This window comes from Zootermopsis nevadensis, unplaced genomic scaffold (assembly GCF_977971745.1).
Source record: "Zootermopsis nevadensis isolate Lab colony 2312 unplaced genomic scaffold, Znev_1.0 Znev_ptg000013l, whole genome shotgun sequence".
NCBI classification, from domain to species: Eukaryota; Metazoa; Arthropoda; class Insecta; order Blattodea; family Termopsidae; genus Zootermopsis; species Zootermopsis nevadensis.
This window is the reverse complement of record NW_028259145.1, coordinates 16,732,043-16,758,642: the sequence shown is the minus strand read 5'-3', so window position 1 is coordinate 16,758,642 and position 26,600 is coordinate 16,732,043. Positions and strand designations below refer to the sequence as shown.

Here is a 26,600-nt window from a genome sequence, read left to right as displayed (position 1 = left end):
TTTTGTTCAGACTTTATTGACAGGTGACCATAACTGGTTTTGTAATTCAAAGATGATCTATACAAAATCAACCACTATGCCCTATCATGACGGTCAATAACAGTACATGGGTCTAAGGGGCTGTATTCTAAAGATTGCCACAAGAAACAATCAAGTTCTTTATTTATTCCAGTACAATTATTTAAGAAAAGGGGCGAAGACCGGACTCTTTCTCTAGTATCAACAGAAAACATACCCCGATGGAATATTTCAATGAAATCATTGCATAGAATCAATAAACGTATACAACATAATAAACTGAAAGATCATATAAGGTCCAAAATCAGTGGATTTCTTCAGTTTCTTTCCGGAATATCAAACGTCGCAGGACGACGATGTACTCCCCGTAGCGGAATATCATCGTGTCCACGACATAATCTGTAATTCAGAAACGCATTCCTGAATTACGTGATCTACTAATTTTACATATTAAAGTCTCACCCTCTTCACCGGGAGAAATGTGGTCGTGGTAACCACAAGGTTCTGGCACCCCCATCTGTCACTCGGAATTCCATACACCTCTGTCGTTTCCTGAATTTCGCCCCTTACATCGGACGTGTTGCCAGGCACATCGTGCGAGTGTTCCTCGTCTGTTAAGGTGACTTGTGTACTGCTGCCGCTGTCTGCGGAGGAGCTTGGTGTGTCCGCAAGCACTGCCCGGTCCACGCAACACTCTCCAAACAGATGACAGTCTGCATCACAGGAACAGCGGCTGCCCGCGTACCTTTTGCAAAAAGAAATTCTAGTCATCAACTTGCTACTTTGGTTCTCGTGTGCGCAGTTAAAGTTATTTGTTTTCTGAGAAGCTTTGTGCTGATCTAGCTCAGGCATGTCACTCGGTATCTTTTACGAGCCGCTTGAAAAAGAGACTACTCCGCCTACTTTTACTAAATCCAAGCTTAGAATGTACTTTTCTCCCTCTATTTTCACACAAGCTCCATTTGAAGGCGACTGTCTTGTGGCATGTGCTATGTAGTCTGGTAGAAACTGACCGGCGTTTCGAAGGTGTTTATTGCCACCATCGTCACCTCTGAAACGTCGGACTATTACCAGACTATGCCGCGTAGCTTCCAGAAGACAGTTGTACTAATATTCGTCGCCGTGAGAACCTTTAACCTCACATTTCTACTTATTAATTTAAATATATAACGGCGGTCTACAAACAGCTATTTGACGCGCATTTGAAACTTTAAAGTTGTTAAAAATGGGACTCTCTGGGCCGGACATCTTGTATGATTCTGAAAACTGAGTCGGGGCACGTCGAACATCGAAGAGGGCCGCAAGGTAGACATGCCTCGTCTAGTTCATTGCTTACAAAATAGTTTGTCCGCGAAGCCATTTCGGCTCAGAAAATATTGACGGCACAATGCCACAAATTCTAGATACAAAAATACCGAGGGCAAGACTTTTGCTTACAAGACATGAAGGGGGGAAACGATACTTTCTGTACCCGTGCACTATACTTCTTATAATTGTATTTCTTCTGGAATATTATGAGCGCCAAATCCGCATTGTGCGGTCGTATCCATTACAGCGGGGTTTTTTGTTGTAGTAATGAGCTGTTGCCATAGAATTTCAAAGAAGTAGCTAGCAATGTGTGCCAAATTTGCTTACTGTAATTTCAACTCGATGTGTTTTTCAATAATATTTTTCAGGAAGTTATAAAGGAAACTTAATTGAATAATTGCTACATTGCAGAATCAGAAATCATGCCATTTAATTACCAATAAACTAGAACTAGTACGTTGTTTTGGCCTTGGCGATAACGAGAAGAAATTTCGCAATTGCGGGTGTTTTAAGTGTGTGTATGCGGAACTTGGTCTTTCGCACTGCGGTAAGAATACAAATTTAGAATATTCGAGAACGATGTATTGAGGAGAATGGCTGGACCAAGGACAAAAGATGTAATAGATGGAAATAATTGAATTTTTCGCCGAATATTACAGTTATCAGATGAACAGGGATGAAATTGGCGAGACGTGTAAAACACACGGGGAAAATTATGTCATATATCTTTTTACATGAACATTCCCTGAAAGGAAGACATATCTCTGAAGAATTCTTCCCATGAGAAAGTATAATATTAAAATGGATCTTAAAGGCATATGGTATCGGGGTATAGACTTCGATTCAGTGGCTCAGTATAGCGTGAATTTTCGAGCTCTTGTAAACACATTTCTCGGCCAGCTGATCGACTGTCAGCTACTCGATATGGACTCTGCTCTGTTGAGTTAGATAATGTTAATTTTCAGTTTTCTTTTTGGTTGTCTGTCATAATTCAAATTGCTGTTAATGAAATAATTTTACAAATCCGATACCTTCATTGCATTGAGCACCGAATTTAGTTTATTTCGACGCATAAGTTCAGATACATACTCGTATATGTCCAAGGAAGTGATGCGCCCCTCACAAGTATCCACTTCGGCAGAACAGACTGAAATGTCGCGTACCTCGTCCAGTCCAAGTTGCACCGCCGATACGGCCGACCGCCATGTTAGCACCAAGATCAGCAGGTGCGACTTGCAGAACATGAAGCCACTTGGAGTCCCTGGAAACAGGCATAGCAAGTCCCACAATTACACGTAACTTTCTGAATACCTGTGTTGTTTTGTCGACTGTGTGGATCAGTCGAACTGAGGTCCATAGCAAATTAGATTCCTAAAGAGGGTGTTTTGGTAGGTATAAACTCAAGTTATAGAATGGATGTGATCCAAATTGGTCGCGTGAGGAAGATGTTGGAAAAGAGGTGATCAGATACGTATATCAATTTACCAAACGTATAAAATTACGTGCTTCACAACCTCCCTCCTCCGATGTTTACCGTTTAACCTAACTTAACCTTACCTAACCTAACCTGAACTAACCTGACATAACGTAAACTAATCTTAATTACCTTAAATTAACTTAACCTGAACTTGCGTATGGTTGGGGGCGTGCAAATCAGTATGGTGACGGAGCAACAGATAGCTTGAAGTTATATTTTTATATTGCAATCCAGCATTGTCATGAGGATCCTGAACTCTTGTAAAATCTGTGAGATCTTAGCCTGTGACATTTCCCTTGGTAATCTTCTGGTTTATGAAGACGCCTGAAGTTCTAGGTGGGTACCAACATTTCGGATTAATATGTATACTGCCTCTATCCTCACCCCTGACGGTTCTTCAGAAACAGTGGTACCCACCTACAACTTGTAAGACTGTTTTAACGTGGATGTATTAAGGTAAATTAGTCTTAAATGAAATGCCGACAGGTCTAATTATGTATAAAGAATATCCGTATATTACCTTTGCACTTCTGTAACGTCCATAGATATATACCAGCAATAAATGTGACGACTTGCACATAAAGAGCTTACCTTTACGAAAGGTGTTGGACATGGTAATCATGTGTCACGGTCTGTTGACCATCGTACAAAATTACGGAAAGATCATCCTTTCACAGGGTCAGCGTAGTTTCTATAAATACAAATATCAAATCAAATTAAATAGTTTATTTCAATACAATAACGAGTTTTAGGATTAGTCACCGAAAGATATGTCACGTGGAGGTCCTATTTGGAGATATAGACTGTTTCTCTAAATTGTCTTTAAGTGATTATTGGATTTTTCGTTGCACAACCTCTGTTCCAAGTTCTTCATCTAGGTTGCATTTTCATGCAATCGTCCTTTAAATAGAATTTAGAGTTTCATCGTCCGACGAAACAATGTTACTGTCTGGAAATTCGATAACACGATACGCCTTCTAAATTCCATAAAATATTGTTTCGAAGTTCTGAATGGTAACACTAGTCTGTTACTGAAGTGTGTAATGTAAGTGTTTGGTTCAGAAAGTTGATTGACTGGCAAATTTTTTTCTCCTGACTGGTGGATTCTTAAGTTACTTAATGATATTATCGTGTTTTCAATTTCATTGTTGAATCATGAATGTAAAATGCAGAATGGATCCGTAGGGATACTATTTAAAAGTACTTTCCAGAAATTAGTCCAGGGATATTGACAGAAATCTCTGAAATCTTCTGTCACAGTAGCACGTAATCTTGCATATCGAATACTCAGCTAGTAGAATTCTTAGTGCAAATCACTCCATTCATCGACTAATTGTAACCACTGAAATATTTTTATTAATATTGTAGGTTAGTTCGTAGATTATGTTAATTATTGCAGATGATATTTCAAGCAATTTTCTGAACATTTCCTGAAACGATTGTAGAAAATCACAACAAACGTCTGCCATAGTAGCCGGTTGCCTGCCGAGAATCGAACTGAGAACATTCCGAATACAAAATAGATGGGTTGTCGTAATTTGACAGAGGCCGTACGTGTAGGTTCTTTTGACACAAGTAGATAGCCCTGAAAGTGTGAATCTTCCCACGGTCGATGCTTAGAGATAAAAACTAATTTGTCTTCTTTTCCTTCTTCGTCTTCTCATATGTTTCGCTTCGTGTTCTCAAATAATCATCTCCAGTGATATTTAATATTATTAATGGAGCACGTTGTTTGTAGTCTTAAAAGAAGATGCAGTTTCTTTTTCGTGTTTTCTCTTAACGTCGCTCTGGAAACACCAGAGGATGTCAATATGAAATTATTACAACGTAGTTTTATGTCGCAACTTCAATAACAGTTGTAGGATTACGAGCGCTAGATTGGCATCGTTGCTTCCATCATCTTCCAATTCAGAGATGATGCAAGTTTCCAGCAAAGATGCCTTGTTTTCATGCCCACTATATTGGCAACTAATATCAGGACAAACGAGGTCATGTCGTTGAAGTATCTGCCAGAATTTGAGGCCTACTAGCTTCTTATGATCAGGGGTTATTAGCCCGGCCCAATTCCCATCTGAGGCTGCTTATTCGCAGCTACCTCCCGCTTGTGGAGGTTCTCTCTTCCTTCCGAAATGTGTAGGCGCGCACGACGTGGTGACAAAAGGCCCACTTACCTCGGGACACATCTTTGAAACACGTAGACTTTCTTAATTGCATCAGTCTTTTTACACCAGTGAAGTAAAATATGACAGACAGAACTGTATGTACATCATCAGACAAAATATATTTATAAACGAAACGTCATTGACTGTCAGGGTCAGTAAATATTAAGAGAGGAACCAAAGTTAATCGATTTCTTTCGTTTAAATTAAAGTTCTGTTAATCTTTACCTTTGTATCTCGTATCAGAGTTCAAAGAAAAATACATCGTAAACGTCCGTGTTATAGTTTTATTTCTTGTTTTTTTTAAAGCAGGTACATCTTCAGTTTGACCCGAGCGCAAAACTGCGTACTTCTGCCTTTGTTTGTATGTTTGTGTCCTGTGATTGTTTACATAACACCACAAATTTCCAGATTCGCGCTGCGCAATTTGTCCGTGGTCTTGCCATCTTGCACTGCTTACATTCTACAATGTTGTAACATCCTGGAAATGATTCACACTTTTTATTTACCGCGCTCAAACAATTTGTGTTCCGTCGTATATTGGTTTCCCCAAAGGGAGAAAAGGTCACACAGAGCCAGGTAAATAAATAAATAGATACGTATATACAGAGGATCTTCTGGGACAGTGCGACCTGCTATCCTTTTCTTACATTTGACAGGGAACGAACAGCGTTCTCTGTTCTGTTTTCTTTGTTCTGAAGATAACCACACTTAATACTTGCTATTGTAACAAAGTTGGTACTGACATTTCTGACTGTGATGCTGACAGAAAAGTTGCTGCCGATGTCTTTACTCGAGGATATGACGTCAGATTCCACACATGTGAGTGGCCTAAATGTCTTCGCTGGTTTTCACAACCAGAACGAGCGTTGGTTGTCCTTTACTACAAAAATAAGCTTTTCAAGTGAAGCGTAAAGGAAAATAAACATTTTGTCGCCAAATTTAACTAGCGACGGGAAGTTGGTACAGTGAAACCAAAACTATTAGCGATTAAAGTAGAAGGGTATGATAAAATCTGTGTACGAAACAAATACGTAAACAAGGAATTCCGGCAAGACCAGACACCCTTCCTTGCACAATTCCTTTTCAAAAAATACATTAATCGAACATTCTGCATTCTTGTACCTGTCTTACAGTGTTTCGCATTGGCTTAATATGTAGGCTATTGTTTTTACTGAATGATATTCTTAAGTGGCGTGCCAATAATATCTACATTGCTGCTGTGCGAACTTCTGATGTGTAAGCGATAGCCGAGACATTGAATGTTGCGTCCTGAGTTATTTAGTGGCGAAGGATTCTAAAAATGAAGCAGCTCAACTGCTACTTTTATCTTGTGCGTGAATTAAGCAACACCTGCTCCTTGAACGTTTTGCGATCGTGAGGGAATCGAACTTGGCACAGTTATATCCGAGAAAATTTTTTAGCGTCTTTGGCGGAAAGCGTAAAAGAGATGGAAGTTCGTAGACTAATTCCATGTTGCTGAGGCCTTCTTGAAAGCTAATAGTCACTCATGTAGTGAAGAAATTCGACAGTTTTTACGGAACATGAATTGTTTACCACTTTGAGAAGCGTCTGCTACTGGCTGCAATCCTGAGTCACATCGATCCAGTGTACACCCCTGCCATGTTATTTATTAAAGGTCACCCATCCACGCTTTCAAAATGATCTCAATCCATGTTTTCCTACCAAAAGCATGTATGCTTTTCTTGTATTTTATTTGCACAGTATATGGCTCACAGTATTTATCCTGCCTGATCTGATTAACGCAATAATATTTGGCGAGAGTACAAATTATGGAGGATCGAATAATTTTCTCCAGCCTCCTGTCATTTGCTCCGTATTAGGCCCGAGTTTTTTTCTCAGCACCCCGTTCTCAAACAATCTCAACCTGTGTTATTCCCTCAATGCGAGATATAAAGTTTGACAGGATAACGAGGAAAACCGTGTTCGTGCATATTTTAATTTTCGTTTCTCACATCAGACGAAAGACAAAAATTCTGATCTGCACGTCAGTAAGCATCCCCGAATATCCTCTGCTTCTTGACTTTTAAGTGCATGCGATTTTGAGTTGCACCTATCATTCTCGAGTATTAGAACGTTTCCACAATTTCCAAGGATGTATTAGCTCTCTTTATATAATGACTTTTTCCTGTAGTTTGATAACGAAACACGAAGGAATTAATTTGTGGTAATGTTGAAGTCGTGCTCAATGTGACCTGGTGATTTCCACAGGGACCTAATCGTGCGTGTGCTAGCTCTCTGGCTTCTCCAATTTTCAAATTAAATTATATTTTCATAATATTTTACAGGGATCGTGAAATACATCACGCTAATGTGTCTGTTCTTGTGGGCCTGTACTCCTCTCCTTACATACTCGAGCGTAATTTATTTTTTTTCTGCTCTCATTTTCCAACATTTTGTTTTGTCTGTGAAGTGTGAATGGCGAAGGAAGAAGGATTAAATAAATTCGGAAGGTATTATGCTAGCTACTGTTCATTTTAGAATGTTTTCCCACCCCTATCTAAAAGTATAAAGATTAGTAGACACAAATATCACTTCTTGTTTTTATGGGTATTGAATCTGGTTTCTCATTCGAAGGAAATAACGTGGTTTGTGGATGTATCGGAAGAGAATTCCAAGAGACTATTTTGGCTAAAGACAGAAAACATTGCGCAATGAGGAACTTCACAGATAGCCTATATCATGTAACCTACAACTTCATAGAGCACAGTCAGTCTCTCAGCTGGCCAAGAAATTCCTCTGCTCTTACAGAATCCGAACGTTCATAACAGCCGGCATATGTGTTCGCCTTTATCTTTATCTATCCATACGTAACCTTATATGGCTACGAACTTCAATTTTGCAAAGAAAGTGACCACTTTTCGTGAAATTTGGTATGAACGGTACGCCACGGAATAATTGTACCTGTTATCAACTACTCCATCGTGTCAATTGAATAAAACTTTTCTTGGATATTATCCATCGTCTAGTAAATATAAAACGTAAAACGACGTTTCGGAGATGGGACTATATCTCCGTCTTCAGGTTCCTACACAGTTGGGCCCACTAGATAGATCTAATCCCATCTCCGAAACGTCGTTTTACGTTTTATATTTACTAGACGATGGATAATATCCAAGAAAATTTTTATTCAATTGACTCTTCACCATCGTCAATAAGTTTTAGATTTGATACTCCATCGTGTCTTGGACGTTGGATAATGTCCAGAAAATAGTTTGCCTCAACAACTCACCATCGTCACAAACTTTCAGAATTGAGCTACACCATCGTGGCTGCCGACAGCACAAAACCATAGCGTGTTTTTGCCTTCACCTTTAACACAGTGTTATAATTTGTATGGCGATACATTATAAACATACCTTATGGTGACAGAAGTGCTGTAAAAAACCTAAATATTTTAATGCGCCATCCCAGAGTGAGTTGTTTTTATACTTACTAGTTCATAGTGACGTAAAATTGGTGAAGACGAATTTATTTTTGTATTCTCTTCTTACCACTTTTAACATTATTTACTGCAGACATTTCTAATTAGCTTCAAGAACGTTGTGTTCGTATCACTTATCAGATATGAGTCTTCTCTCGAGACTTACAGAATCTTATCTCAACCTGACTGCAGCGTCACTTGCGTAATGATAATACAGCAGGAGAAGCCTCGCAGACATATTCGTTGCTATACCTCGAGGCCGGGATAGATTGAACTATTTGAAAGGGACCTCCGGCCGGGGAGCCCCATGAGAAAATTAGCGTATAAAAGAAATTTCAATTAGCTATAAATTATACAGTCGACTAAACATGTTTTTTCTAAGTCCCTCCAGGAAAATACTGGGTTAGTACTTTAACCTTTTAAAGCCCAGTGCTGCCATCTACCTAAACAGTAATTCTGTGTTTTGTAGTTGTGTACTTCGTATTATTTTCATTATTAATATCAAGTATTTCTTTAAACAGCATTTAACAGTAGATCCCTGTAATTATGAAGTGTAGCGTTTCCTTTGCTGTATGGATTGAATTCTTATCAGCAATTTCAGATTGTGACTCATAAATTGCAAATTTGTAGTATTTCGAAATAATTCAGTAATCCGTGTTCAAATAAATAATGACTGCAGTATCACAAGAAGGCTCGTCATCTTCGAAACACAGATGTAAAAGCCTTGGGAAATCTGAGAAAATAATTGAGTAAGTGAAACTGAAGGTAATGAAGAAAGCTAGCAATGAAGTGAAACCTTGTTTGTTTTTTTAAATAATGGCTACAGTTTCTTATTTACGCCCCAGAGATTCTGAGTTCAGCCTCTGGTGTACAGGTTACCAACTATAGGCTGAATGTTAGCAAAAGTATATTTATTTTCGTATAAAATGTTTTATTTGACAGCGCACTGAGGTTCACAAGCACGTTTGAATTTCAATTAACTCAGTTTCCTAGGACCGAGTCCATCAAACGCGGAATTTTATACTTAACAAAACGTCGGCTATAACCATTTGTCTACATTCGTTGTATTTTTAAACAAATGAATTCCGGTTGAATTATTAATTACATAATATCCTCTCGGACAACAAACCGTGTCAGTTGTGGGCAGAGGCCCAACGTTTCGGAGACTATCTCCGCCTCCGTCACCAGGGGAATAATCAAGAAAATAATAAAGGGAATGATCATACCTTTGATGATGGAGGCGGAGATGGTCTCCGAAACGTTGGGCTTCTGTCCAGAATTGACATGGCTTGTTGCACGAGAAGATTTTATCCAGTTTTGTAGCAGTGAAAGCGTCAAGTCTTGTATTAATTAATAAATTATTAATGCGTACGATTTAAAATAATTACAATACGTGCGTCAAAGTGATAGTCGAAATTGTGCATGAGTGACAAAGACGTTCCTACATCTTTGATATTAAAATGGTTTGCAACATGCCGGTTGGGGCCAAAAAACATTTGATTTTGGAGCGTAATCGTTATCGGTCGCCTCGTGTCCTCATTTCATTCAGAGTTCGCGTTATTATCTCATTTGACGTGAGTAGGTGCGTAATATTCTAGGAAACTGACAAGTCAGAATGCATGTACACTAGCGTTCTCAGTAACCTATAGCGTACTGGGGAGGTTAAGAGTACTATCTCACTCCTCTTATAAACGAGTTTTCTAACGCTTATTGCCAGGTCTTCATTTATTTTTGTTCAGTGTGAACAAAATTGTGATATCACGTCTGTCCATAAAAGAACTTCTGATTTAGAATAGCATTCTTGAGATTATCTACACCAAAGTGTGTTTCATGAATGTTGTTGTGAAGGTCTGTATTCTTCATAAAGAAATCCTAGAATTTGTCAAGGACGTACAAAATGGGTGCTTGTCCTAGACCAGAATTATCATAGAATCCTGCAATGTTTAGTTGCATTATATTCTTGACGAAATACAAGAACTTGTGTGTCGTTTCGAATAAATTACTGAACAACAATTTCTGTCTGTGATTAATAATATCTCTATTGTTGAATAACTTTGTCAGAATTTTATGTGAATCTGTAATAAATGTGTATAATGATCAATGGCGGATACAAAATTTTTAAGTAAAGCATTTAGAAATTATAAGTACTCCATTATGGGTTACACATTTGTTCTCCAGTTATATAGGACTTAAATAGACATGCACATATTATTTGCAGGCTGGTACCTTAATTTTGAACTCTTTTTAAAATAACATCACCAATTTGACACTACTTCTTCGAGTCTTAATTTACAGATCTGTTTCCGAAGGAAATAAGGCTGTTGGCAGCAAACAATATTCTGATGAACTGTCATCTCAGCCCTGCTGATCTGAATGAAGGGCCCGGTACTTACCCAGACAGCTATGACGCCGCTCCGGCAGTGAGGCGTCTCCACGTGCGTCTCTTGTCACCGTCCCTTATCAACTGACGTAGTAACAATACCAACCCGCTCGCTCGCCACTCCTCCTCTGTTTAAACACATTTCTGATGCATCACTTCTGTGAATCCAAAACCCTTTCCAGGATTTGACTTCTCCCTTACTGCATCAATGGAAATTCTTTTATCATTATTCATCCATCTCCATTTCCTCGCCTTTCATTTGTTTTAACCTACGTCTTATTTTGATTTTTAATTTCTAGTTATTCTCTCGTATCTTATTATAAGATTTATACCTCAGTATATGAATCTGTTAGACCAAGCATCACACAATTTTTGCCTTAATTACATTACTTCGTATTGAACCTAGATCTCTTCCCTTTTTCACATATATTTAGTCCGAGCAGTTGCTGTGCTTTTTGGTTCGATTCCTGCTTCGATATATCTCGACCCTTTCTTTCCCACTCCATTTATCTGTTTCTAGACCTAATTTCTTCCTCTTCGCATTTGCCTTCAGCTCTCTCTCTCTCTCTTTGGTGGTTCAACCGCCACTGAGACCTATGTTGTCAGAGATATAAATATATATTAAATGTTAGGGACTTCGCAAATTTCAATGTAAAACAAAGTTTTGTGCATTAATATTATACAGACTGTAATGAAATTCCACGTTTTGGTGTCTAGTATGAGAACGCCGTCAAGGTGGAGGCCCACCCTCGGACACTGCCCTGCGCCAGTTCCATCCTCAACACCCGTTTCCTTACGATCTACCTATGAATGTCCTTCTTGGACAAGTGGACATGTTCCTATGAAGTTCTGAATTCATTCTTCAGCTGCCTTGAACTGTCGTAAGATTAGTGGTAGGCTACTAGATAACTTGTATAAATCCACAAAGTTCCTCGTACGTAATATCCTAAATCGTCCACTTCATCCTCTTTTGATCCGAATATTTACCTGTGTAATGCGGAAAATTTTTCCTAGACAGTACAACTGAGAAGTATTTTTGTTTTGTTTTCTTTTAGTTACATGAGGCTGTACTTGTTTAACGATTTTTATCAGCTATATATGTAAGTGGACTGATAAAGTACGAAATGAGCTGGTCTTAGACGGGATAGGCGAAGGAAGAAGTCTATGGAAAAATCTTACGAGAAGAAGAGATAGGATGGTGGGACACATTCTGAGGCACCCAGGATTGGTTAATTTCGTAATGGAAGGAACAGTTGAAGGGAAGAATTGTAGGGGGAGACAAAGGTTGGAATATGTGACGCAGATTTTTGAGGATGTGGGCTGTAGAAATACGTAGAAATGAAGAGATTGGCGCAAGATCCAAACATCCATGGCTTGAGTGGGATTCGAACCCACGGTCCCAGCGACCAAGCGGCACAAAGCCCACGCCTACGACCGCGCAGCCACTGCGGACCCCAATGGCATAAACTACACGTCAAATTTAATTATGATCCGATTATCCATTCTATTGTTTCTGTGACTGAACGCGTAGTCTGTGAGATCACCGACAGATTGCAGCATGATCTTGACTTAAAGATGCGATATGCAGATAAACAGAACTGACGTATGCTAAACGTAAGTAACATCTAAAATGGGGTGAAAATATGAATGCGATAGATTTTTCTGTCCTTTTTAAAGTATATTTATTTGATTGTATGAACGTTTGCTGTTACGAATATCTTCTTGGGAAAATAATATAATGAGAAGAAAGAAAATCAATCAGTATTTAGAGTAGGCTGTCCTCCTGTCAGAGTTAACTGAGAAAAAGAAGTCGAACAAGAAATGTATTTGTTTATTTCTTAAACGCGATGATGTCCCTCGGCAAAATGATGCCAATCCGTAATTATAGCAGATACAAATCTAAACATTGTTACAGCAATGTGGAACTTACATGAAAATTCCACTACAAAAATTGAAAATAAGAATAAGCTGTCAACTAGGATTTTCGTAACAAAAGGCCAACTACAAGGACGTTGTGTACCCCCACACGATTTAAAATATGTCAAGGGACTGCGGTTTATAATCGGAAAAGAAAGTGTAGCGGTCTGACTCTGTCTGTCGCTGAAAATCTCGTGACCGATTTGCGACAGCGCGAGATGATTAACACCTGAAAGATATGACAAGGAAATTACGAGAGGCACAGACGGGAAACCTGGACATAATTTATCTCTCGCCGCTATGAAATACTGTGTTAATTATAAATATTTGTAGATGCAAATCAATGAGGATGGAAGACGTAATTCAGGAATTAAGGAGAGAATATAATTATACGATGTGAAGTTTCGACTATTAATTTGTATAATATGGGATGAAGGCATTACTAAGCAAGCAAGACATACGGCGTATCCGCAGTAGTTCCACCACTGATCCTAAAGTAAGTAAAATTTGTCCCACTATACGCCATGTAGGCGTTTGGGGGGAGTGGAGGTATAGCTCCTCTCTTTCTTGACCTCGGCACTAGATGGGGGTGAGTGGTCAGCATCACGCCCCGGCCGGCTTTACCCCCGGGAAAGGATCCCGGTACCCATTGTAGAGGAGGCTGGGTTGGCCCCAGAGCCGGTCTGGACGCAGAGGCTAGAGGAAAAATCCTCTGCCCCCGTCGGGGATCGAACCCCGGTCGTCCAGCCCGTAGCTAGGAATATAAGATAGGTCACTGCCGTGCTCTCTCTCTCTCTCTCTCTCTCTCTCTCTCTCTGCCAGGACATACATATTTGTGCAAATGTTGGTTTTTAGAGAATTGTTCTATTGACGTCGCTGTTTATTGTTCGGCAGCTGTGCTTCTGGTAGAATATTAAATACAGCGTCGGTACATTTCTTTACTGTCAGTATTTTTTTTTCCCAATAGAATAAACGTACTTCATTATTGATAGTGATTGCATGTTTGTATTGGTAAACAAATTTCCATATTGAACATGAACCTTATATTCAGTGTTTCAGTTGTTTATAGAATTCTTGAGGGCAAATAAAAGTTTTGTCTCTGTGAAATGTTTTCATACACTGTTATGGGAAGGAACACGAAAGAGAGATTTTCAATCCATGAAAAAAAGCGATTCCTGCAAGGACGGGAAATTTGTTCTGCGTCACACTAGTTTTTCAAAACGAACCCTTCGCGATTTTACGTAAACGTACAATGGACTTTGTATTTATTTGGCTGAATATTTGTTTAATCTCATGTTTTTAAATTGTGTACAAGACGTATTTGTAAAATAAGTTTAACTCCTTTACTTTAATTTCTTTTACGTAACCGGAGCAGGATTTTTCTCTTTGTCACAACGTTCAGACTGCCTGGGGCGCAGCTTTTTAAGTCCGTAAATATTATCATTAATCTTTGTTATAATACGAGTAATGTATAACCTTCAGCTCCTACCTGTCGTCCGCACTTCTCGATTCAAGTGTATTTTGATATAGACGAATACATTTTGTTTGTAATGTACCACATGTGACGTAGTGCATAACAACGAATCAAATGTTTCGTTTTAATTGTTATTTTTATTTACTTAGTCTGACTTACTACGTATGGGACATACACAGATAATGTCAGTAATCTGATGGACTGGTAACGGAAGTATTATTTTACTGTGTAGGCTGCAAGGAATCAGAATTGGATCTGGTTTGTAACGCAGGCCTCTTGAAATGCATCCTTTGTTTTTCTACCTAATCGCTCCACAATTACTTATTTAATAAAACTACACAAACTATACGATGCATCATATATGATAGCCATCTCGAAGACGTTAAAGGTTACAAATAGCATGAGGAATGATATCAGATGTTCTTCTCTTTCCATGTTGAGAGTAAAAATGTACCAACTCCCTGTTGTTAATGCAGGTAATGAAACAAACTCAAAAGACACAAAACTTAAATTTTACTGTTTGTCGTAGTCTGCATTTAAATTGGTAATCAGTAACACGTCTTGCGCGTTCGGAGACTTAATCGATTTGATTCTCTGCCTCACGGGGTTCGTAGTAGCCTATCTCGAAATTAGATCCCTAGTTCTTGCCAGTTCACCTTATGCGGCCTTCCCCTCACATTATTCGACAGTACATAATCTCCGCATTTGATACATTTTTGTAAAGGTAAACTTAGGGATTTCAGTGAGTTGACTTAGCCCGTTTCTGCGCTTAGTTTGCCCCCGTGTATTGACCGAAAAGAGTCGATATTGCTCCGATAGAATTCATAGTATGTCGTGACACACACTGATGCTGTGTGATTCGATAATAAACTTAAGGAAACATATATTCAAATGCTGTTACTTATGTCTTGGTCATTCTGAGACTCGAGGCCTGAGGGGCATTTCTTGTAGCAGAGATGTTACTTAACACAGTCATAACGGCTACATGCGTCATTATATACGCGTTTTCTGTTACCTCAGTTAAATTTTATCGTTCGGAAGATTCGACTGGCTATAATTTCCGAATGCTGGGACAAATGACTCGCGAAATTGTGACACGATATTTCTCTAGTTTCCGTTGCGTTATTTTTGTTACAGACAAATTTTCGGTCAATAATAAGGGAACCACTGTGAATATAATTGCAGAAAACATTGGAATTTATTACACAAACATTAACAAAGAAGCAGAACATGGTAGAATTACAGACAAGATAATTCTGGAAGGGCTGGATAAAAAATGCCTTGGAATAATCATCCAGGTGTCAGATCCTGTTCAGATGGTTTTGACAGTAACTGAATTGTCAAGGAGGTCGATGGCTCGTGCCAACAGACGGATTCTGTTTCTTCCCCCAGACGCGCCATCCCCAGACATGCAAATGCAGTATTCGCGGTCTGTCGACGATGTGCTGATGATGAAGGAAATGGACTTCTTTCCTGACCTAGTGATGGCAAGATATCAGACTGGGGACAGACTCGAACTGGTGTCTCAGAGATTTACTGGCGAGACCACATATAAGGAACAAATTATTTTGGACGTTTGGACAGAACGGTTTGTATACCGCTCACATTGTGTTATGAACATGCAAGGTGGATTTGCATTTTCATTTTTCTGACAGATTTTTGTGCTTTCATCCCACAAAAATTTATTAAATGAATTATAAAGAGGAAGTTCGCATATTTAATCTATATTACAGTCATTATATTTCGATTAAGTGTAATATTTGAAGACTTGTAGTGCATTATATTTCGGCCATTTTGATTATGAAATTAGGGAATGTGATACGTGTGGGTGTGAGACATATAGAACGCATAGGAGAAATGAGAAATACATAACAAATTTTATTCAGAAATTCTGAATATAAGAGACCTCTTGGGAGTCGTAGACAGAGATGGGTTAATATTAGAATTGGTCTCAAAGAAATGGGACGTGGGTTGAATTTCTTGAACAGCTGAACGACTACAATCTTCTCAAGAAGGACTGCTCCATTCCGTCATTGAATTAGATCAAATTAAGGATGATATGTGTAAGACATTTAGGTCTCTTGGGAAAGGTGAGAAATGCACACAAAATTTTAATCTTCAGAAAACCTGAAAAGAGAGAGCAGTTGGGGACCAAGGGTTAATTGTAGAATAATCCTAAAATGGTTCTTTAACAAATCAGGCTTGACATGGTTGTATGTATGGATTCAAGTGAATCAGCATAGGTTCCAGTGGCGTGCTGTAGTGAACATGATAACAAATGTTCTGGTTCATAAAATACGGGAAACGTCTTCACTATCTGATCGACGTCCCAAAGATGAAGTGGATCGTGGATTCGGTGTAACCATCAGTGTCACTGACGTCGATTCCTAGTGAACCACATTTATACTTTTTGCAACCTCTTCCTGTTTACACCCACTCTAAGTTCACGTTAACGGAAGTGCAATGATTGTGTTTCAGGGGGCAGAGCAGTCGCTATAGATTCCTGTACCGTGCGGATCTTTACGCAGACAAGGTATCGAATCTGATGGGAAAACGCCTGATAATGGCAACCTTCACCTATCGTCCGTACAGCATCACTGACTTTGACGCCAACCCTCCGGTCTTCGACGGTACTGAAAATCGCATAGCGCTGGAGTTCTGCAAAAAACTAAACGCCACGTTCGACGTCAGCGTCGATGCTGAGAACGAATGGGGAGAGATTTACGAAAACTACACTGGAAATGGAATATTGGGGTAAGTCCTGCAGACTTCGAACATAGTAATTTGTTTGCTAATTACACATTTGCCTGTATGTAGGAAGCATTTATGACCTGTTTCTCTTCTTTCAATAAACGAATGTAAGCAGACCAGTCACCGTGCTGGTTTTTGTGTGTGCACGCGTGATTCTTGCAGCTTTTGAATCTACCGATCAGTTTTCTCCGAATCTGTTATGGACGTTATGCCATTGAAGTTCATTCCGATCTTACGCTTTCTTCCTTCTACAATCAGTAATAACAACATGGGAAGTTGGAATCGGAGTGACTTTAACGTAACTTAATTTATTTCCCTGAAATTCTGTGAAAAATATACAAATTTCTTTGTGCAGAAAGAGAATAGCAATGTGACGACCGATAACAAGTGCAATAACACTAAAATGTACCACCATAGAAGAGTAAGCTAACAGAGCTGGTATTCGATGTGGAAGTCGCCCTCCTCTTTGCGAAAATTAATGAAACCACTGGACCATGATGATATGAAGATAAATTATAAACATGACTTCTGAGCATGAAGTCTTGAATGTTCACGTATGACGTACATTTCAGAACCGTTGTGGAGGACAGGGCGGATGCCGGATACGGTGCCATCTATCTGTGGAGCAACGAGTATCAGTACGTGGACTATTCCTTCCCGTACATCCGAACAGGCATCACTTGCGTTGCGCCAAGACCTGACCCGTTAGCCGGCTGGCTGACCCCTGTGCTACCCTTCACTCTCACCTCCTGGGTTGCGGTCAGTGTCTCGGTGGTCGCGTCCACGTTGTCTCTCTTTCTCGTTACGAAAGCCACGGAGAGGTTTCCAAGTAAGTAAACAGCCAGCCCCTCCCACAGACCGGTTTTTAGGTCTAGGAAATCGTCGGTTTTGCCCTCGTTTTTCTCTGTTTTCGCTTTCGAATTTCCGTCGCTTCCACCTGTGTGGTTACTGGTGTATTTCATGTACGACTGTTTGTTTCCTCAGATCTTTGGGTTTCTGTAATTTTAGAGCATCTGTCCTATTTATGCGTAACATTTGAGTATTGTGATTTAAATTAATGACATAATTACTGCGTTCGATGATATCCAATTACTTGCTTCAGCCCTGAATGTGGAGGCTGTATGTTCCTCCGAAGCGTTAAGTCCATACGACATTTCTGCACCTAAGACCAACAATAACAGTTTCATCGCCGTGAGAACTTTGAATCTCAGAAGAATTTATGTAATACCGTATTTCCCCGATTTTAAGACATCAAATGTAAGACGTTCCCCGATTTCAGAAATTTTAAAATGTGAAAAAATAGCGCGTCCTAAAATCGAGGAAATACGGTGTCCAGAATTATGTACTTCAGAGAGACATGAGAAGATGTGATCACGGCATATTTTAAGCTACGTATTTCTTCTTCTCCTTCTTCTTCTTCCATTTCTTGGCCGTTTCTTCGGTCTTCCGCTGCCTAATATTTTCTTCCATTCTTATCTATTTTCCCATCCTTCCGGAGGTAGTTTCCACTCTATCATGATTCTTGTAATTCCGTCGTTCCATCCTGTTCTCGGTCTTCCTCTATTCCTTCTCTCTTTTGGTTGCCATTTCATTTAAGCTACGTATTTATACCAATAAAACTCTGGAGGTACCGAGGAAGCCCACCGACTGGAATCGAAACGTGCGCTGAAATGATCCTGCTTTGCAGGTTCAGACACGAACGTGCAGTCGGGTTCAGGGAGGTACACGTCAATCTGGGACTGTGCCTTCAACGCCTTGGGGCTCCTCGTGCTGCAGACGCCTCCCGATGAACGCAGATCCACGCGACTCGTCGGCCCCAACCGACACGTCCTGGTGTGGCTGACCGTCATGTTCTTACTCATAACAACGAGCTACAGCAGTGGCCTGGCTTCAGTCCTCACCATACCCAGGTACGTTTTCACCTTTCAGGGATGTGCTGCAGGGGGCTCCGAGGGGCTTGCGCGAAAACCCCGTTTTTTTATGATTATCCGAGTCCTTTCTTATCGGCACAGACAACCTCAAATCAGAACAACCGATTCAGTAGTATAAAAACATCGGTAGACGTACATCCATTTATCCGTTCGTACTTCCAAATGCAGAAAAGAAAAAAATGTAGTTTGCTGGTTTGCTGCTGCGTAACCCATGTTAAAAAATTGACAACTCACTGCTGGCGACTACTCCACTTGGTCAATAGAACCTGATAATCAATCAGCTGATTAAGAAATGCTCTTGTTTTATAACCCGATGGTTCATCATCGAAAATACGTTTAAGGAATAGTGTAGTAGACAGATTAAAACGACATTCACGAGGAAGAAAATACAAGATTAAATTCGAAAATATTTCCTACCATTCTGTTCAGAACATTTTATTTTCCCATGTCCCATCTAAAATGCACCCATTAAAATACACATAAATATAACGTTACTTGTTTATAATCTGGTCTCCTACCAAAATCAAAGAACATAGATTGAGGGTGAGATTCCAGCTTCTGACGGACGCGAGTACGAAGATGGCTGTCTTCAAGTTGCTAGACCTAGGCGTAAATGGAAGGATATAAACTGGATCTTAAAGATCAAGGTCTTGAAGGTTTGTACTAGACTTGGATGAGTTTGGCTACGTCAATATTGAACTCTTGTCAACACTCAAAAGAACATTCAGATCCAAAAAGGCTGTGAATTTCATGACCAGCTGAACGACTATGAACTTGTCGAGAAGGAATTTGTTTCACCGAGTCAGCATTTTCCGACCCACTGATCTGAGTTACGGAACGATATTTTATGAACGGACAAATTGTCGTATGTTTCAAAATAACTGTTTTTCCTGCAGATTTCTTGCAACTTTACTTTTTGGTGTTTCCAGAATGGGTTACAAGAGATGCGTACAAACAAAATGACGAAGAAGAAGGGTGTAATTAGCACATCTTCTCAGCTTCTTTCTTTGTCTCTGTTCCATAGGTTTGGGCCTCCGATTGAAACAGTGGCTGACCTGGCCGCTAGCGATGTGCCTTGGGCTGCTACTCATCCTGCCTGGATTTTTTCTATGCGCGAGAGCCGTGACCCACTGACTCTACGCGTCATTTCCCAGTTCCGTGTCATGAAGAACGAGGAATTAAAGAAGCGCTCTTTCAAGGGAGATATCGCCTTCTCCATCGAGCGCCTTCCGGCTGGTGCGTGCACATTTACACGTTGTGAAATATCAGGTTTACGCGGCGGTGAGGATGATGCTTTTCTTCTTCTGGGTTTTGACGCACTGTTAACTTGTCTGTGACTGACCCATTCCCTCAGCCTTCCCTTCCTTAACACTAAATGAATCCCTCCATTTGTCAGCATCCTCTTCAGCCCTGAAGATGGAGCCAATTTGTTTCTACCTATAAGTGCACACTTGAAAATGCACCAAAATCCAGAAGGACATGTGCAGGTCAAAACATTGTTTTGCTATCGAATTGATCAGTATGTAAGTATTTATATATTTCTCTTTTTATCCTATAGGTTAGCTTCCATTACATTTCTTAAAACTATTAGTTGTTCTGTTATCTTTAAGTGTTACCAAAGCTCCGGAATATCACACCAACTCATCGAAGACTGGTGCAGTCAACAACATTACGCGGCCATAAACCACTACGTCGCTTCCACTAAACACAATTCTCAGCAAGTAAAAACAGCGGTATAGTACATGAAACATTGGCAAGCTTTTCGACATGGAAAATAATAATTAAATTTAGAGACCATGCGTTAAACCTGGAAGACTATCACAAAACAACGGACGCACTAAAGCACTTTGAAACTACGTAGAATTTTGGTTTCTCGCGGCGACGATTAAGAAGATGGCTGTCTCCTGGGATGCAACACCGCGTAGTCTGATAGACGTTTACCAACGTTTCAGAGGTCATTGCTCCATCCTCTGAAACATACGTAAAATCATACCAGACTGCACGGAGCTACAGCCAAGAAACAGCCATCTTCTCTATGACACCCAGTTTCTACTAACTAATTCGCAGAAAGTGCAAAGTGCTCGCTCTTGCGTCATGCTGACTGGCTGAGGGCTCGATTCCTGGTAGACGATTCCGACCACCCTAGTTCCCAGTAGATGCTAGGAGTAGCACGAACAGAGCCTTAGACAAAATGTTGTTCTAGGTCACTATGCCGTCGGAGATTACATCACGGAAGAAGCAGCAGCAACGAAGCTTCGACTTATGAAGCAGGACCTGTACTTCGAATATGTTCCCACGGTCGTTCGCAAGGGATCGCCGTACTTGGCGAAGCTCAACAAACTTATACACAGCCTTCTAGACTCTGGACTTATGCTCAAGTGGGAAGAACAGGTTGGATACGGGATTATAAGCTTTTACAACTGTACGAATGTAGATGGTGGCCTTCCGGGTCCTTGCGCCGTCTAGCATTTTTGCCGTGTGATTTAAGCCTTAGAAATGGAGGCACTGTTTTCTTCCGAACTGCTACAAGGCGCAAGAAACTTGGACAGATTCGATATAGAAATACCGGCCACGAAATGTCGTAGCTCGTCGCTATTTTTCAGATTGTCTTTTCGCGTTGTCGTAAGTAACTCGTGGCTGCGGTGACGGGAGGGACGTTAGAACTGCCAGAGATTACATATTTGAAGCGGGAGGTAACTGGATCGATTCTCTGTGTGTTTACAGACACTTTTGATTGGTACGTGGCTTATACAAGAAATGCATACAGAATTCTGGTGGAAAATGAATTCGAAAACAGTCGCTTGGGATAATGAGAATGTGTAACAAATCACAGAAACCCTTAATCATTTAGTTAAGTCACTCGTTTAATGTTTACATTCTGAATTGTTTCGTCGTGTAGACTTCTGTGTCAGAGGATCATACTGCCTCCATTTTCAACCCTTATCGTCTAATTACGGTTGTACTTACAAAGTCAGTTATATGTAAGGTTTTATGGGAGTTTCTGAACAAAGTCTTTTGCAATTAGCTATTAAATATAGGTTGAAGTTGTTCCTCCATAGTGCAGAAGCGATCTCTTGTGAACACAGCACATAAAAATTGGAGTATTTACTTACCAGCTCCGTGTCCATTTGCTTCAGAGAAAAACTACGCTCGATGGAGGTATATAATTATTTATTTAAGGATGTTGTATCTTCCAACAGTAGCGTGGAATTAGTTGAGACAAAGAGTGCGTGTGAATGTTTTCAAAGTAATATCACTAAAATAATTAATTACGATGTCTGTACCCTCATCTATGATTCGAAAACCGGGTTCTTCCCCAACTACATCCGGATCGGTAAGTGAATCTTTGTGCTTTACCGATCAGAAGCTTATCAAACGACGGTCAAATTGTTTGTGTGTCTGCACAGGGCTTTCTTTACTGTCAGGTGGTGAGCGCCTTCTTGCCGATGGGGGTGCAGCGTGCAGTTAGCCAGAGTCGGAAAAGTTTAAGCGACGACCACGGCCCCACAAAGCTTCAATACCAACACATCGAAGGCAGCTTGTGTTTACTGTACTTTGGGCTTTTCATTTCAATCGTTGCCTTTGTTGGAGAACTTGTATGTAACAAGTGTAGACCTGAAATATCATCAAAGTAAACTAAAAACAAATCCCCTGTTACGTTTGTTACCTTCTTCAAGTTCCGCCATTTATTCACACCTTTGAAGATACAATATGTCTGCAAAAATTTGCCTTCAGCATTGCAGCAGTCTTCGATTTTTGGCGGAAGCGACCACGTGTACGTTCTAAATGCATTTAATTGCGACAACCGTGTCAGGTATGAAGTTTAGCTAGAGGCCACTTTTATCAATGTTATGGTCACCGTCTGGTTTTTTAAGAAGGACGTTTTCCTCTAACAGCTTGGTCAGTAGCTCATATTTTTGTTATAAGCGTGTGACTGGAAATTATTGCACTTTTTCTGTTTTTAGGCTTAGACCATGATTACATTTCATAAATAACTTTAAACAGTCGGATCTAACTATTTGTTTCTGTGCATTACACTTTCACTAAATTTCCACGGTGTTTCCAAAAGCATGTGAAGGTTGCCTAAAATTTCCGTTCGTCTGGAAATTCCGTACATAATTGACCTCTTTTTAACAGCTTCGGTCCCTTGAAATGATGGATGTCCTTAGCCTACTTCATTCTCTCAGTGACGTTTCCTCTGACAGCTACGTTAAATGAAGTTTTGTCGTCTCATACTAGTTTGAGGCCTCGGACATATCCTCTTACGTCGAAACATCACGATTTGCGTATCACCACACACGTGCACATATTTTGTTTTAAACTGGTTTATCCTGGAACATTATTCAGAAATAATGTCTTCTATAAAATTTTCACCAGTGACTTATGGGCAGATGAAATAACTTCCTGCTCCACAATCGGCTAACTTCGGAGAAATGTTCACGCACACAGCTCTCTTATGAAAGCTATGCGCGTTACCCACTGTTCTTCGTGCTTTTGTAGAACGTGCAATGTCTGTTCCTCTGCGTTATCTGTGTTGTATAAATAATTATTAACATACATTAAATATTTGTTTTTGTATCATTACGTGGGGGCACTTTATCACAGCAGGGAATAATTAAACAAAAATAAGTTGCTTTCAGTGTCTATTCAACACTGTTTCTAAAGATTCAGAACACTTGATTCGAATCTTATTTCCTTCTTACCACTAACGCAATCCTTATTAAAATGCGTTTAAACGAAACCTATAGTAAAGCCCGTATAGTTAAACATTTGTCTGACACGTTTGCTATTCAAAACGGTCTAAAACAAGGAGATGCGTTGTCACCATCGCAAATTTACTTAGGAATACGCAATTAGGACGGTCAAAATAAAATTGAGGCTGAAATTGAATGGGGCACATCAGCCTCTGGTCTATGCTGATGATGTAAATCTATAAAGAAAACACAGAAGTTGTAGTTTATGCTAATGAGGAGGTTAGTCTAGAAATAGACGCAGACAAAACTGAGTGTTGTTGATGTCTCGTCACTAGAATGCAGGGTAAAATCGTAACATAAAAATAGCTAATGGATCCTTTGAAAACGTTATTGGGAGCGACGGTAATAAATCAAAAATTTTATTAATGAGGAAATTAAGAGCAGATTACATTCGGGTAATGCTTGCTGCCATTCAGTTCAGAACCTTTTGTTTTCTCGTCTGCTGTCTAAAAACGTAAAGATTAAAATGCTGCTGTATGGAGTAAATAACTAAGTTTGTAATTTGTAGATTTGTGGAGTCTCTCAGATTGTGAGGCCGTTGATAGATTCTCGGTATCTGGGATTACGATTTGTAAAAATGCGACTTCTGATGGTTGCATCCAATCCCTTCACCTTCAACTTCACTGACTTGGGGGCCAACCTTGGTCAAACCTCATCTCATGCTCATGGTAAGCTCACAAGTAGATTACGTGGCCAAGGTTATATGTGGACGTGTAGCTAGGCGATCTAGTTTGCCGGACTTCGTGGCCGCACTAGCGTAGTGTCGGGATGTTGCTGACGTACTGGTGAGGGATCGCGGTGGGTTTGTGAAATGATTAATCAGGGATTCTCTGGTGAATTATTTACTGCCACTTGGAATAATAAGAGTCGATCACTGATTAATGTTGTTAAATACACAAAAATGATCAAAGAATTACGTTTCCACCATGTGCAATAATTAAATCTACTTCTGTAGTTCTGTAACACTTACTGGCACTTAGGTTCTTGAGCAAGTTAAAATATTTGCTTTCCGTCCAATCCGATTCTGGTTATAAGTCGATCTTTTAAAATATTTTAAAATTGATATTGAGACACGTGACAGACTTCTCGGATTTTGTGTGTCTCTGAATGGAACGAAGGGCTGATTTTGAACATAACTGGTTGGTCTGCCACTTAGAACTTTCTTTTATCTGCTAACATGTCTGAACCGACTCTAAAGTCCGCTGAGCATTTTGTCTTTTTGGAAGAGGAGATTTCGTTTAATTGAAAACGCGATCGGACGTGAAGCTGACCTCTCGCTCCAGTCTAGTAGGGATCGTAAGAAAGCGTAGAGTTGTACCTACTTCGTCATTGCATGGCAGATAATTAAGCATAGGAAAAAAAAAACTTACGTTTACATGTTGGTATACATAGTAAAGAGAGGAACATTTTATGTCATGTACATAGCCTATTTATGCACAATGAGCACACAGTTTTCTTTAAAGTTATTATGTTAGCTGTTAGCGTACAAACGTAACATTCGAAAGATACCCGGTTTGAGATCGACAATTATCAACAACAACAGCAACAACAATAATGTGTCATGACAATCACCTGAAGTCGAGAGTTGAGTCAAGGTCCCGAAACATTGTGTGTATTAGATATACCACAGACAATTGACAGTATCCAACGTAATTCTCCTATAATAAATCAACCTGTATCACAAAATATCAGGGACATGAGTTTGTATGTTTCCTCCCCATTCTTAGGACGTACAAAATGCCATTACGCGTCACACCACAAGCGCCACTGAATGGCTTGAAGCTATAATTATCGTGTTCCTGTCCTTTAAATTATACTGACCTCGAGTGTGTCGTCATTGTTAAACACTGGTGACGGTCACAAGCTTCCAAATTGTTGACAGACATTTGCATTGCCTTATGGAAGAAGCCTCAACCTTGTTTTTGTTTCATTTAATCTCCCCTGTACCAATTTTGCAAGGTGATATGACGTCAGTCACGGCACAGAGATTAAAATATTCGTAAGCATGTGTACTGCAAATCACGTTAATTTGAATGTAACAGCGTGCATGCTTCGTATTTGCAAGATCTGGAATCTTAGGTTAGGTTCGCTAGATGATCAGGACATGGGAGAGAGATAAATGCGTTTGTTGCTGGAAATATCTGAACTCCGTCTGCTCTAGTTTGTCCTGGGCAAAACTAGAAACTCCTGACGTTGTTAGGAGTTTATAAACTGTCCTAACCTAAACTAACTTTTGATAGTGAATTTCTGATTTTGCGTAAGAAAAACTATCGAAGACGGATTTCGGCTATTTTCAGTAACACAAATAAGAAACTTGAAGAAAATAATCCGTTTGGAAAACTAGGCATAGATGGAAAGATAATGTTAACAGCAATCTTTAATAGAATAGAACGTGAGGGTGTGAATTTAAGTCTTCTGGTTCTTAATACGATCCGGTGGCGTGTTCTGTGAACTCAGAAATAATAGGCTGCTTCAAGTTTCATAAACTTCCAGGAATATCTTGACTAGCTGAGCAAATGCTAGTTTGTAAAGGACTATGGTGCTAGATAGTAGCCTAACTCTTGTGCTACGACGCGAATGTGCCCTTTTTTTACTAAATAAAAAGATTGAGACAATTCTTATTTACCTACACTGTTTCAACTACGCAAGTTAAAGGCATCGAATGAAATGGAAAGATTGTTATAAACGGTGACTACGTAAGAATTTAGAAGCAGATGGATGTGGACTACTTAATGGCTCTATCCCGCCGTTTTCTTGGAGAGACTGAGGTTAACCACGAAAAACTAAGTAAGGATAGTCGATAACCCGGCCGAGATCTGGAACGAAGACTTTCAGATTGCATTCTAGAATATCTCTACACCAGCATGCTCGATCATTTCTTGAGAAAGCATTAAAATTAAACCGTAAAAGTTATTTTGTGTCAACTTTGTGTCTAATTTCGTTGTTTGTATGTTTCGTTTCAGACAATAAAATTGTTTATTCCAGA

At 39.7% G+C, this 26,600-nt stretch overlaps 2 protein-coding genes across 4 annotated transcripts in view; one reads left to right on the top strand and one right to left on the bottom strand.

Annotated features, from left to right (window-relative positions):
• Window positions 1-10,904, bottom strand: part of LOC110837573 (uncharacterized) — a 19,509-nt gene extending 8,605 nt beyond the window's left edge. Inside the window, exons 1-4 of one of the 3 annotated variants that reach the window (XM_022079843.2) lie at window positions 10,801-10,904; window positions 3,395-3,494; window positions 2,416-2,587; window positions 481-763 (exon numbers count right to left, since the gene is read on the bottom strand). In XM_022079843.2, the coding sequence (XP_021935535.1) occupies window positions 481-763; window positions 2,416-2,587; window positions 3,395-3,425 (486 nt within the window). In that variant the 5' untranslated portion in view covers window positions 3,426-3,494; window positions 10,801-10,904. Of the gene's footprint in view, window positions 1-480; window positions 764-2,415; window positions 2,588-3,394; window positions 3,495-8,419; window positions 8,580-10,800 lie in introns of those variants that run through there. The other 2 variants (XM_022079844.2, XM_087348752.1) reach the window with 2 other exon arrangements.
• The window catches only part of LOC110837574 (putative glutamate receptor), a 27,675-nt gene extending 1,075 nt beyond the window's left edge, over window positions 1-26,600 (top strand). Inside the window, exons 2-8 of the mRNA XM_087348758.1 lie at window positions 15,571-15,766; window positions 16,657-16,932; window positions 17,502-17,758; window positions 18,617-18,839; window positions 19,885-20,096; window positions 21,064-21,251; window positions 22,286-26,600. Coding sequence (XP_087204884.1) covers window positions 15,588-15,766; window positions 16,657-16,932; window positions 17,502-17,758; window positions 18,617-18,839; window positions 19,885-20,096; window positions 21,064-21,251; window positions 22,286-22,495 — 1,545 coding nt within the window. The 5' untranslated portion in view covers window positions 15,571-15,587 and the 3' untranslated portion in view covers window positions 22,496-26,600. The remainder of the gene's footprint in view (window positions 1-15,570; window positions 15,767-16,656; window positions 16,933-17,501; window positions 17,759-18,616; window positions 18,840-19,884; window positions 20,097-21,063; window positions 21,252-22,285) is intronic.